This window comes from Anguilla rostrata, chromosome 3 (genome assembly GCF_018555375.3).
Source record: "Anguilla rostrata isolate EN2019 chromosome 3, ASM1855537v3, whole genome shotgun sequence".
In the NCBI taxonomy this organism is placed as follows: domain Eukaryota; kingdom Metazoa; phylum Chordata; class Actinopteri; order Anguilliformes; family Anguillidae; genus Anguilla; species Anguilla rostrata.
In genome coordinates, this window is record NC_057935.1 from 38,418,268 (window position 1) to 38,432,402 (window position 14,135).

The window sequence follows — 14,135 nt, forward strand, 5'->3', positions numbered from 1 at the left end:
GAACAAGGCTGCGATCCAGTTTGATGACTCTGCTTTAGTGTGACATGTCACATCATTAACTTTATGGCTCTTTCATCTCTGAACCGACCCAGTCACCAGTGCCCTTTACATCAGACGCTTCTGAAAGTCTGACATGAAAAATTCACTGATTCATAATAGGCAGCCGCTTGAATCTGACACATTCGTGAAAAAACTGGCGACCGCAGTAGATGCTCTTTCTTTCTTGACAGCCAAACGCAGCTCCTTGAAAATAAACATTTCTTGCTTTATCGGGCCCGCAAATTAAACGCAGCGTGCCCTTTCATTGTGGCTATTTTCTCCTCCAAACGAATCGGGGTGTGTGCTGCTGCCGTGCCCACGAGGGCAATGGGTTCCGCCGTCGCCATGACGACCGTGCCTGTGTGTGTGAATTGGCTGGCAGGCCGCGGCGGCAGCAGCGGCAGCGGCCATCAACGAGAGCGGGGAGTACAGCGGGAGAGCGGGACTGACGGAAACGTCCTCGGAGGGCTCCAAACTGAGCTCCAAGAGCGCCAAAGAGAGACGCAACAGGCGGAAGAAGAGGAAGCAAAGGGAGGAGCAGGAGAGGGGAGAGGGCGAGAAGTTCCGCAAGTCCGAGTCCGAGGACAGCATCAAGAGGACCAGCTTCCGTTTCTCCATCGATGGCAACAGGCTGTCCTACGAGAAGAGATACTCGTCCCCGCATCAGGTGAGAGAGCCTATCTGTGACACGGTGTTGTACGTCCAAAGTAACATGTAGAAAACAGCGCCATACATGGTTTTTTGTATGGGCCCCACACCACTTTGAGTTGCCCTGGGGGATGAGCATTTGACTGTGACTCCACAAGTATGCATATAAGGCTGTGTCCTTTTTGAGAATTAGCAAAATGGCAACGGATCCTTGTTCGCGTTTCTTTCTTAAAATTATTATGACATGCTCTTATTTTCCTAATTTCACTGTCTCATGCATACGGCAGCACTCAAATGTCCACAAAACCTTTGTGTACATTAAAATATATTCATTACCATTTTCAATTATTTGTTTCTTATGAAATACTACTACCGGCTGTTGTCTTTTTTCTATATCCTTGAAAAGATTGGAGTTTGGATTTTTTTCCCGTTAAGCTTTTGCTAGCACAGTACTTATATATAGCCTTTTTTGAATGTGCCATATTTTTACACTGAAAAATAATGTAAATGCTGGTTGCCATGGTTTCACATAAGTCTGCTTGTGAAGAAAGGAGGATGGTTGTGTGGAGAATTAATTATTTATCAAGTTCATGCTTTATTTTCACTATCTACTGGAGAATAATTTGCTGTCATTTCAATGGACTGATAATACATTCTCACATTTGCCATGGTTCTTCTCATTCAACCAAGTTCATTCCTCCTCCAAAAATGCACAATTTATTGGAATAGAATTAAAACCCGAACCAGTTTCGACCTCGCAAGATCTTCCTTAGGGAGTGACACACCCTCTGTAGTCCCGCCCTGATGAAGAACTTGTGCAGTCGAAACCAATAAAGGCTGTTTAATATTTATTGTTCTGCGTAAGAGTGCCTGAAGTTTTTTTTGTTAGAATTCTCTCTTCTCAATTTACAATTTTGAAAAGCGTACAGGAAGATGGAACAACATTTTAAAATAATGCCTCATAAAGGATCGATGTCAACATCTTTTTCAGCTGCATTAGCCTCCATTTTGTTCTTTTCTGTCTTCATCATTATCACCATCATCATCTTCTTCTTCATTCTCATCATCATCATCAGCAGAACTTTCATCACCTCCTTTAAGTTCTTTGTCAACATCTTCAACACCATCATCATTGTGGTTGTGGTCATCTTCATCATTGGAATCGTCTTTCTCATGCCCGTTTTCATTTTATACATCAACACTGATCTCTGATAATATTCACATTGGAATCGTACCTGATGAAGTTTGAACGCCGGTCCTCAAACGCTTGTTGCATGTGAGTGGGGTGCAGAGAAGTTTCCGGTTCCTTCGCAGTGAGCAGGGTTGTGTTTGTCTTCAGTCACTCCTCAGTGTCCGGGGATCCCTCTTCTCCCCCCGGAGGAACAGCCGCACCAGCCTCTTCAGCTTCCGCGGCCGGGCGAGGGACGTCGGCTCGGAGAACGACTTCGCCGACGACGAGCACAGCACGTTCGAGGACGCCGACAGCCGCCGGGGTTCCCTGTTCGTCCCGCGCCGGTCCGAGCGCCGCAGCAGCAACATCAGCATGTCCTCGCACGTGCTCCTGCCGGCCAACGGCAAGATGCACTGCGCCGTCGACTGCAACGGGGTGGTGTCCCTGGTGGGCGGAGCCTCCGTGCCCACATCACCTGTCGGACTCCTTCTGCCAGAGGTGACAGTAGATAAGCCCACTACCGATGACAATGTAAGGAAAGCGTAGTTTGGCGCCGATGGCGTGCGCTCGCTGACCCGGCCAGCACTGTGCTGTCTCCACCTGCCGTGCCTGTAGTCCCGCTGTATGCTTGCTGTGTGCTTCCGTAGTTGTGCTTCCTCTCTTCTGTCAGATATGGCGCCTGTCTTCCAGGTCTCGAAAGACACTTGACCAGTAAAGGCAACGCTTTCTTCACTGAGGTCATGGCGGGGTCATTTTATTCCAAGTCTGCTGGTTTCTTTGCTCCTCGCAAAGCTCGGTGACTTCCAAGCTGTGACCTAGCAAAGCCTAAAAGAGTAGTTGTATTTCAAATATCACATTCTCAATAAGAACGTCTGCTAAATCGTGCCACTCTCACACAGTCTGTATAGCACCTTTTTAGGGGGTAGGGGGTTCTCAATTAGAGGAGTGGCAGGTGGTTTCCAACGAAAGAAGAATCGACATGTTTAGAGCCGCCTCATCCTACACACTATGTTGAAGTGTCTGCTTACATATACGATTTAATTAGCAACCCCCACTGGTCATTTGCCAGCAGAATTTGATTTGAGACATATGGTTCAAGAAGCAAGACTGGTACACTTGGGATAGAATGACCCTTACAGAGGTTAATGATATGTGCAGTGCGTATTGATGTTTAATGGCTTTACTATTAAGTTATTTATTCAGGGTTTATGTAGTGAATACTTGGCAAATATGTTTGACATGCAAATTTTTAGAAAACATTTAGCTGTATACCGACAGTTTACTTGTTGTGGTTCATTGAAATATCATGATGGAACATGACGTGCTTTTCAAAATTTAAACCTGCTCACAAATTAGCAGGGTAATGCAATGCATAATGTAGATCTGCACTTTTACAAATGAAACTTTTTCAGTACTGTTCCTGAGAAAATGCAACATTCTGCCTGTAATTGTGTGCGACCTGATTGGTAACTTTTCAAACCGTCTGACCTCCAGGGCACAACCACAGAAACAGAGATCAAAAAGAAGAGGTCGGGCTCCCAGCAGCCTTCCATGGACTTTTTAGAGGACCCAGTTGCCAGACAACGAGCACTGAGCGTTGCAAGTATTTTAACAAACACAATGGAGGGTAAGTTCCGCCCACTAATGAATAAAGAATAATTCCTCATTAAGACTCCAAGACAACACTATGGGATATAACTGTTAACAAAGTTAATAGGTTCACTGTCTCACACATTTTTCAATTAGAATTGATTTTAAATCAAATGTGGCTTACTAATTGGCTAAGCAGGCAGTCACTGTAAAGTGATTTATTAATCTTGTTTTATTGGTGCTCAACCCTCAACTGTTGCTTATCCATCAACTAACTTTACTTTTATGTCTTTATGAAACACAGAACTTGAAGAATCAAGACAGAAATGCCCACCCTGTTGGTACAAGTTCGCAAACACCTTCCTTATATGGGACTGTTGCCCCATGTGGCTGAAGATTAAAGAAATTGTCAACTTGATTGTGATGGACCCATTCGTAGACCTGGCCATCACCATTTGCATTGTATTAAACACCTTGTTCATGGCTATGGAGCACTACCCAATGACACAGCAGTTCAACAGTGTGCTGTCGGTGGGGAATTTGGTAGGCACCCCATTTTCGAACACAGATATTTCATCTGCAAGGTATTTTAGCTGAACATGTTAGACTCGTTAGCAAGATGCTCATTTGGTTTACTCTTTCCACCCGTAGGTGTTCACAGGGATTTTCACAGCCGAGATGTGCTTTAAAATCATTGCTCTGGATCCTTACTATTATTTCCAAGAGGGGTGGAATATATTTGACGGGATCATCGTCAGCCTAAGCTTAATGGAGCTGGGTCTTGCCAATGTGGAAGGGCTGTCTGTCCTTAGGTCATTTCGATTGGTAAGTATTCCCATTGCATGTATATTACCAATGTCTATGGATCATTTGTATGAGGTTTTGTAGCAAAAATTCTAAGTGTTTGAGTCAAAATGGAAAACTTACTCGCTATACTGTAATGATGATGTAATATCTGATTTTCAGCTGAGGGTGTTCAAACTAGCCAAATCCTGGCCTACGCTCAACATGCTCATCAAGATCATCGGCAACTCGGTGGGTGCCCTGGGAAACCTGACTCTGGTGCTGGCCATCATCGTCTTCATCTTCGCCGTGGTGGGCATGCAGCTGTTCGGGAAGAGCTACCGGGAATGCGTGTGCAAGATCGCCGAGAGCTGCACGCTCCCGCGGTGGCACATGGTGGACTTCTTCCACTCCTTCCTCATCGTGTTCCGCGTGCTGTGCGGCGAGTGGATCGAGACCATGTGGGACTGCATGGAGGTGGCGGGCCAGACCATGTGCCTCATCGTCTTCATGCTGGTCATGGTCATCGGCAACCTGGTGGTACGCTTCCTGCTCGCTGCTACCAAACCTTAGGATGCATTGCGGCTCCCTCGTGACCCAGCCCTGTCAATGCTATTGGTGCTGCTCAGTTTCCTACTCCTTTAAGTTAGGCTTTTCTTCAAGCATAGTCACCACCCAGCAACCTCTGGAAGCTGGAAGCGTTCTGGGCCACTGGCATCTCAAGGCTATGACATCACACAAAATAATATGGCTACCTGTAGTGGTTCTTTCAATATAGTAGCTAAACAGATGATTTAGTTGACAGCCCTTTTAGTTATGGTAACCATATTGCCTCAGTTCTGTTGCAAGGTCATTCTGCTTTGGCAATCATAAGTTGAGTTATCTGCTTTCACCATGAAAACCTGGCAAAGGAGCATTTTTCAAATTAAAAGTTTCAGTTTTTTCCCATGACCTAGTTAAATATGTCCACTACCAATATATAACTATGAATGGGGCTCACAATCATTTTTTATAAATTGTAAAGGATGGTTACAGTCCTTGATGTTGCCAGAGCCAATATTGATAATGCAGCATGGCTAAACAGAATATTCATGCACCATTTTATGCCTCCCCTGGTCAGTGTCTAAGTCTTCAAAGTGGACTGTACAGTTTATGTTTACATGTACATATGCATCTCATAGTCCATTATAGATCTCTATTTAAAATGGTCCTGGTTTACACTTATGTGTTTACACAGATTTTTGTGGATTGATCCATTTTCTCAAAGCAATGTGTAACTTGAATCCATGTCATATTATAGTGACATTCTGAACAGCACCCCCTAGCAATGTAGATATTCACGGCATAATGTGGGTTTTTGTTCCATATCACTTTAGAGGAAGCCCACGTCATCGGGAACATAAAGTTCAGGTTTGGCCATGCACTGGAGTATTTAGCTGAATCTGAATCTGGTTCCCAGATTTACTGCATTCTTGCCTGTTACCATAGTTACCATTTCCCAGGAGGGCCATGGAACAAGATACAGAATTCTTTCTGAGTGTGTATAATAAGACTGCAGCTACTGATGAAATGGCAGTAACATGACTTGAATGCTGTAGAGAAGCCTGGATAGGCACTGACAGGTTTGGAGCCATTTATACCCAGTTGATCCAGATTTACTGTAAAATTAAATTATTCACTTTGAGAAGAATATACATTTTCTAATGCTAAATTAAAGAAGGTTAAGCTTCTCCATTCTAACTTATCTTTTCACAGAAGTTTTTCCTTCTTTGTACCAGAATAATTAATGTGCACTTGTTAATAAGGTGTAGGCTAACACTCTACTGTAAATCTGTTTTTGGCTGGACCACAACAGCAGGGCCAGCCCTACAAATGCGAATGTCTGTGAGTGACTGAGTGATGAAGTTACACCATTGGTCGGCCGAGTTATGAAGTTACAGCATTGGTTGGCCGGAGAGGTCCAGCCATATGCTAGGTTTTGACCTGGTCTTGTTACTGTTTAAGAGCGCTAGCAGGTTTATCTCTGCATTTCTCAGAGAGGTTGACTGCTTCCACAGGTGCTGAATCTGTTCCTGGCCCTGCTGCTCAGCTCCTTCAGCGCGGACAACCTTGCGGCCACGGACGACGACAGCGAGATGAACAACCTGCAGGTCGCGGTGGGGCGAATCCACCGCGGCATCGACTACATTAAGGCCATCCTCCGCCGCTTCTTCCTGAGCCTCTGCTCCCAGAGGAAGAAGGTCCTGGACGAGATCAAGCCCCTGGAGGAGCTCCATAACCCCAAAGAGAACTGCATCTCTAACCACACGGGCGTGGAGATCACCAAAGACCCCGAGTACGGAAACGGCACGGCCAGCGGCCTCAGCAGCAGCGTGGGGAAGTACGTGATCGACGAGAACGACTACATGTCCTTCATCCACAACCCCAGCCTCACCGTCACCGTGCCCATCGCCGTGGGTGAGTCCGATTTCGAGAACCTCAACACGGAAGACTTCAGCAGCGAGTCGTCAGACATCGAAGGCAGCAAAGAGGTAAGGGGCCTCTTTATTGTGGAAGAAAGTTAGGCAAAAATGTCAAAATGATACCAAAAATGAGTTCCTTCCTGTGTTGAACCAACAATGTTAAATAATGTTAAATATCTGATGTGAGTTTTCCTGTGAGTTTTTTTTAACATGGGGTGTTAACCCCCCTCCCCCCAAATATTACAAAACAGGCTAAATAACCCTGCCAGTAATAGTGTGATGATGAGAAAAATTATTTAATGTAATAAAGATGCAGATTTCATGTTGTGATTGGGAGATACTGATCAGTAGTCTGAAGTGTTTTCCCCTCAGAATTCATCATAAATAATCATTTCCCAGCTTGTCTTTTACAAATATTTTCTTCCCGAGGGGCATTTCCCCAGATCCCCTAGCGAGTCGCAGTTCTCTGGGTCTATGTATTTCAACGCCCCCCAATATTCAAACTAAAGCTACGCCCTTGCTTCATAACATGTTTTCAGCGCAGTAATTTAAGGAGAACATTATTCATTTGTGTATTCGGCTGCTTTCTTTTGAAATGGCGACATTATCTCCAGTCTGTGGCGGTAGCCGTCTGCTGATAAGCCCCAGCCGCGTAACAGCACTGCAGGCGGGTCAGGGACAATGGAATTAAAGGACGCGAGCACAAATTGAGTAGGAAATGCCTTTGGCTCTGAAGGCAGGTGGATTGTCACTGGCTGCCGCTCAGTTGGTCATGGCAGACTAATGCGTGTTGTTTGGTTGGCTGAGCGGAGCAGTCACAGCCACCAAGTGATTCTGAATACAAAATGTCATTTTGAAGAAATGGTTAAATTCAGCGTTCTAGCCCAGGGTTAAAAGCGTGCATAATCCCTGTGTGCATCATAGCAGTTTCGCAGTGCTAGAACTGCATCAGTGCCAAGTGCTGTTTGCATCTGACAGAATGTATGCGTCATGCCTTAAGTTACATTACAATAACTTGACTCAGCTCTACATTATGTTGATGCTGTATAAGCCAGTAATTGACAACATTTCTGAAATGGGTTCAAACACAGACAAACATACGGTGGCCCACAAGAGCGGTCATGCTTCAAAAGCAAAAGGACACATGCTCCTAAACAAGAAACGATGCAAATTTCACAACACATACAAAAAGCTAAAGCAAACGCAACAGTGGGAACGTGTTGCAAGAGACGAAACACACTGCCAATGCCAAAGAACATGTTAAAAGGAAATGCGCATTGTTTCTGAACTGGCAGCACGTTTCCTTTTTACATGTGCTTTGGTATTTTGCAGTGTGTTTCGTCACTTGCAGCGCATTTCCGTTGATAGATTTTCTGTAGCTTTTATATGTGTTTTGAAAGTTGGAGCGCTTATGACCCCATGACAAAATATTAAAAACGTCAAACATTTCAAATGTTTAGGTTCAGAAAACACTTCAGAACATCAAGTAACATGACAGTTATTCAATAATGAAGAAACACCAATAAAAAGTAAATTAGTCACCAGAATTGAGTTTTGATAAAAAATGAACATAACAGCTCAACTAGGTACCCGTGGGTATCAATTCTTCATTCAGACGAGATAGGTGCAAGTTTGTCACGCTCCTGTCGACCCTGTTTTGTTTCCCTGTCATCAAAGCGTATAATGTGGGAGAAAACATGAAATGTTGCTCCAGAGACATTGTGGCTGGAAAAATTGCCCTACCAGTGTCAGAATTCCAAAGGCTTGCTGTTGCTTCACCTTTTGACTTGTACACTCCAGCCAAAATAAGTAACCCAATATAGGATTGCTAGCGGGTCACATCCAGCTCTTTCCAATTGTCACCATACACACGCCTCCGCTCTAAGTTTGTCATCTCAAGAATATCTTTTTGCATTGATGGTGTTATGAAGAGTTCAAATGCAGACTTTATGTCTTGTACATGACTGCTAGCATATCTGGTGGGGCCTGGAAACATTTTGATGACATTAGCAGCACTAAGTCTACCCTGTCTTTCAACTGGGGATCCGAACCATAGTAGTTCTCCATTTTTGGAAGTGAACATGTCAGTTGGTGGTTGAGAGATGACAGGAGGGTTTATTGGTGGTTGAGAGGCGACAGGAAGGTTTCTTGGCGGTTGAGAGATGACAGGGGGGTTTCTTGCAGGTTGAAAGATGACAGGAGGGTTTCTTGGTGGTTGAGAGATGACAGAGGGTATGTGGTTAGCGACAGGAAGGTTTTTGGTGGTTGAGAGATGACAGGGTTCTTGTTGAAGAGACAGGAGGGTTCTGTGGTGAGAGATGAGACTTTTGTTGGTGGTGAGAAACAACGAGGTCAAATGTATCCAAGGCTTCATTCAGAGGAGGATGCCACATAATCAGGGTCCTCCTCAACATTATCCTCAGTCTCAGACATATCCTCATCTAAATCACTTTCATCCTCCAAGATCTGCGACAGAACCTCAGTGGCAGAAAATATACGCCTCTGTCTGGTGGTCATTTTCAAAATCTTTAGTTGAGGCACAAATGCAAAGAGAAATGGTTTAGAGGGCTGTGTGTGCAGCCCTTATTATAAGTTTGCCCCCGCCTCCATGTTGCAAGAATTATCAGAGATCTCGTGGTAACTATATTTTCTCCTCACACACACACACACACACACACGCTCTCTCTCTCTCTCTCTCACACACACACACACACACACACAAATGAATGTGAAAGTGCCCTTAGCCAACACAACAAAAACAAGATCAAAATGATGGTTTTATATAACAATAGAGCTTGGGGTCAAAATGACCCCAACAACACCGATGCGTACAACATGTGTACAGGACATCAAAAATAATTTCTGTTAATTTCATGTTTGCCATGTTTTCCCCATAAAGTTAGGAAAAGTCATGAAATATCTAGCTGAAAAAAGTATGGTAACCATATTTTTAGAGACAGTAAACATTGAATGGGGTCAAATTGGCCCCAAACATAATAGGAGGGTTAAAAGCTCTTTGGTTCTTAATTTAATGTTATATTTGGTTCCTGCTATCAGAAGCTCAATAAGGGCAACTACTGATCGAGAGAGCAGAAAAAAAGGAGTTAAGAAGTTATGAGCCCTCAGGTTGTGGAGTCCATAGAAAATGGCTGAGACACTCGTACAATTTTCCGTAGCCATGCAGTAAGTCATTCAGTGTCTATGCTCAGTCTGAGGAAGATGAAGATAGCTTTGCCTAGTCAATCCCTTCTGGGTTTCCATCACGGGCATAAAATTAAACTTCCTCCAAAATTACATCATAACTCTTAATGGCTGTATGAGGGAAAATTCTTGAAATCCTCTTGAAGTCCACTGCTTTATTTTTATATAAAATCTTCTACTGCCTGAATGTGAATTGATATATATATATATATATTTGGTGAATTCTGCTGAAAGCTGATATGGCATCTTTATTAATCTTTGAATGTAGTTTGCAATGGAAGTCTATGTTAGTGGACACACAAAATGATTGATTTCTACTTTCTATCCACTTTGTGTCTTGATTGTAAAATACTCCAGAGGTTTCTTACAAGTTTTTTATTATTCAAATTACAGTAAATGTGGACACAACCATGTATAAAGCCTGTGTTTTTTCACAAGCATTGAACTCCCCATCAAAATGAAATGAAAGCATTCTACCCCAGGACTACCAATATAACATGATCCCTTAATGAGCTGTGTCCCTGGAGAGAAGAGAATTTGTGAAGATGGAGGCCATTTGTTTCCCAACTGAGATATAAAGTGTTTTTGAACATTCATACTGAGGCAGCTGAGTCTTGGTCTTCAGTTTGAAAGTAACTGTGTTACAACTCTTGGTCACAGAGCACCTTTACAGATTAATGTACATAGGTCTGATATCTTTTCCTTGTAACCTGATCGTATTACTGTCTATGCAATTTCTGTGAAATGTGTGTTAATATATGGAGAGTGTTTAAGTGATTTCTTGTCAGGCATGTGTTGGGCGTGAGGTTTCTTCGCTTAATTCGCCATTTGATTGTTATTTCAGCTTTTACACAGATGATCTCACGGTATCCAGTGTAAGACCAATTTATTGTACGTAACACTAACCATGGAGACTGCCAATGTCATTTAAGGAAAAAAACAAACTTTTTAATGGATTGCTCATATATGATTTTTGCTCGATCATGTATTCCCCTCCTCTTGATTTTTCTCTGAGTTTAGCTGCAGCTTTCATGCTAGAAACCGTCAATTTTTTTTTTCTCCTCCTATTTCTGTTTGGCATTCGGCTTCTTTGCAAATATTTGAAATATCATATGAATGAGCAGTGCCACTTTTTTTCCCATCAATATCTCAGCTCATTATTATGTTTGTTTTGTTTCTTCAGTTGGTTTGCCGTTGAACTTGATCGCTCTGTTGATAGCGAGCACCCAGAGCCTGACAAATCTGATTGATGCAGAGAAATGGATTTTGCTTTAGAATGCCAAAATTCATTTGAGGACTGGTTCATTGCCTCCCCAAAACATTTATTATGGCATTTTGTTTTTTTTTCAAAAGTTACACATAATGGAATGATGAAAGCAGATAAGTTTGATGGTAGAGGCTTCCAGCTTCTTTTTTTTTTCTGAAGTCATTTTGTGAATTCACAACCAAGCTTAGTATTGACAACAGATGGCTTGACTGATCAATGCAAAGGAAAATATGTTTATTTAAGAATGGTAAGGTACTAAGTGCATATATGTGATATTTTGCAGTAATTAAGGTGCAAATATGCTGCTGTATATGGCTGTTTTCTTGATAAGAAGAAAGTCAGCTACTAAGTAGAAATTCCTTTTGGAACGAAAACAATATGGTAGAAAATGCAACCTGTTGTTCTAAGTTTTCTTATCATATAACACTACAAAGACCTCCTTTTGGATCATCTCAATATCGTAGTCAACATTTTAGCCTAGCATGCTTACATCATTCCACCTTCTGCATTAGCTGGGCCCCACGGCAACCAGTGCTGTTGCTCTTTCTATGATGGTGTTTAAAGCTGCCCTCGTCCTCAGCCCCTGCCGGAGACACACCCGTGTCTGCCTGTGAGAGACGCGAGGGAAAACCAGGCTGATTGCACATTAATTAGCTCCACTGTGGAAAGATCCCACTACTGTAATTAGAATGTCCAGAACAGCCTTTCATTCAGTCCTAAAATAGGAATAATTCAAAAACAAATCTCATAATTCTTAGTGGCTTTGTTGTAAGTGAAGAAAATAAATGCTACATGATAAAAGCTCTCTTTGTACAAAATTGAATATATGATTGATGATGTTGAACCAAAATGGTTGTGTGAATGAATACAGTCCTTTAAATAATTGTATTGTCAAATAATTTGGACATTTTGGTGGGATGAGTAATTGACCTCCATAAATAGGAAATAAACATGATCTGTGGGGAAGGAAAAGATTTAAAATGACTTCCCCACAACATCACATTAATTGATATGGTTCGTGCATCTAGTCTATATTTATGAATAACCACCTGGAACGTACAGTGTGCAGTCATGCAGCTGGCTTGATGCCATCTTGGACTGAGCGTACAGTACTGTTTTTGCTGTTAAGCTAATGCAGATACCCTCCTTTTTTCAAACAACTGAAGCTTGTATATCGCCTAAAGGAATGGAATTGTGTGTTTTCATGTCAGTAAGGAAAACGTGTTTTCTGGAAAATAAGTTCAACACCTCTGTGATGTGGAGTGTAAAGATACCACCTGCCATTTTGGGGGTACAGCTACATAGGACATGAAAATACAGGAGCCCACATATTCTATGGGTTAGATCACAGGCTTGAATTCAAGTGCACTCTTAGTACTGCATGCCATGCGACTGAACTGAAATCAATTTTACCTACAGCTTGTAGCAACATAAATGCCACCTGTTCTGACAGCACTGAATATCTGTCAATATTTTGCCCAAAGGGTACTCTGATTTGAGTTTGCAAAAAGACAAAGAAAATAATCTGTAGGTACTTTTGATTGCCGATGCATGGAATGAGGAAACCATTGCCACGTTTAAACTGGAGTCCAGCGCTCTGAGCTTACGCATAGCGGCCTTGCATCAGGTAATGATCCAATATAATGAATGCGAGGACTCTGGATCCCAAGCGAATGCAAACGGCCCCCAGACCCCCAACCCCCCCACCCCCATGGCGACGCATGGCGCCATAACAGCGCTCTGACTGGGCTCTCCTTTTGCAGAAGCTGGCCGATCACCAGATGAGCTCCTCGGAGGGGAGCACCGTAGACATCAGGCCCCCGGGAGAGGGAGGGGAGTCGGTGGAGCTGGAGCCCGAGGAGTCCCTAGACCCTGAGGCGTGTTTCACTGAAGGTGAGGAGGAGCCCGGCCTCATCACTCTATTTTATTCTCTTCTGTTTGTTTAAAGGTTACATAGAGTGGCTGTATGGCTAAATGAGCCTCAGGAAAACCTGATATTTCGCATTGGGCCACATAAGGCCTGTTGGCACACTTGCCACATTATGTCCAGATAAAGACTTCCCCTGGAATTCATATTGAAATGGTGAAATGACATTTACACATAATTTCAAGCTCTGATTAGATATGGCTACAGTGCAAGTGATGTGATATTCTGAACTACTTGTTTTGTTTTTTGTTTTGTTTTTGTTTTTGTTTGTTTTGGGTTTTTTTTTGTTCAGAGAACAGCGCTCGATATTGATAATTACATTTTCTCGGGAACTACCAGAGCAGCCACAAGACATGAGAAAAAGGATCATCTGCCTTTAGCAGTTCCACAAGTGAACAAAGGATCACAGACATAGGGAATCCATCTTCCTAACGATGTAATACCAGAATAAATCTGAGCACTGGTGTGATAGCGCTTGATCGTCTTAGCATCCTGGATTAAGTTAGATTTAGCCTCTTTGTACAGATATCACCCCTTTCTTTAGTGTTCGGTTCCCTTCCACGACTGGATTAAAGAGCACCTGAAGAGTCCTTTCCCTGCGGTGAAATCTATGCCTGCCTTTATAAGATCATTTTTAAATGAACAGACATCAAGCTTAGACTCGTCTATTCATTTGGTGCATATTGCCAGGCAAATTGTTCTTCGGCCTGACATTTGATTTCGAACAAACATCTTGTCAATCCTGTACACAAGCTTAGAGCTGCTGAATTTTCCCCTCTGCCACATTACAGTATGTGTGGTGGCAGTGTTGCTTTATTGAAAGCAAGGACCTCTGACATTATCATTGTGTTTCCATTGTGTTTCCTAGAAAATGAAACATATGAACACAGCAGGGGAGGAGACACTCCATTAATTAAAGGCACTATTAACCGCACATGCACATTTAAATAATTTAATGGGAACCGGGCAAACTGAGCTGTGCAGATGTACTGTGGTCTGTGCAGTGCTGTGCATGTTGTTGTCTTTCTACACATGCGTGGGTTTTGG

At 42.9% G+C, this 14,135-nt stretch overlaps 1 protein-coding gene across 6 annotated transcripts in view; it reads left to right on the forward strand.

Annotated features, from left to right (window-relative positions):
* scn1laa (sodium channel, voltage-gated, type I-like, alpha) overlaps nt 1-14,135 on the forward strand; it is a 65,084-nt gene that overhangs the window by 30,719 nt on the left and 20,230 nt on the right. For 4 of the 6 annotated variants that reach the window (XM_064327431.1, XM_064327430.1, XM_064327432.1 and 1 more), the window contains exons 11-18: nt 422-706; nt 2,027-2,389; nt 3,353-3,485; nt 3,753-3,991; nt 4,100-4,273; nt 4,415-4,771; nt 6,289-6,762; nt 12,925-13,054. In XM_064327431.1, the coding sequence (XP_064183501.1) occupies nt 422-706; nt 2,027-2,389; nt 3,353-3,485; nt 3,753-3,991; nt 4,100-4,273; nt 4,415-4,771; nt 6,289-6,762; nt 12,925-13,054 (2,155 nt within the window). The remainder of the gene's footprint in view (nt 1-421; nt 707-2,026; nt 2,390-3,352; nt 3,486-3,752; nt 3,992-4,099; nt 4,274-4,414; nt 4,772-6,288; nt 6,763-12,924; nt 13,055-14,135) is intronic. The other 2 variants (XM_064327436.1, XM_064327435.1) reach the window with 1 other exon arrangement.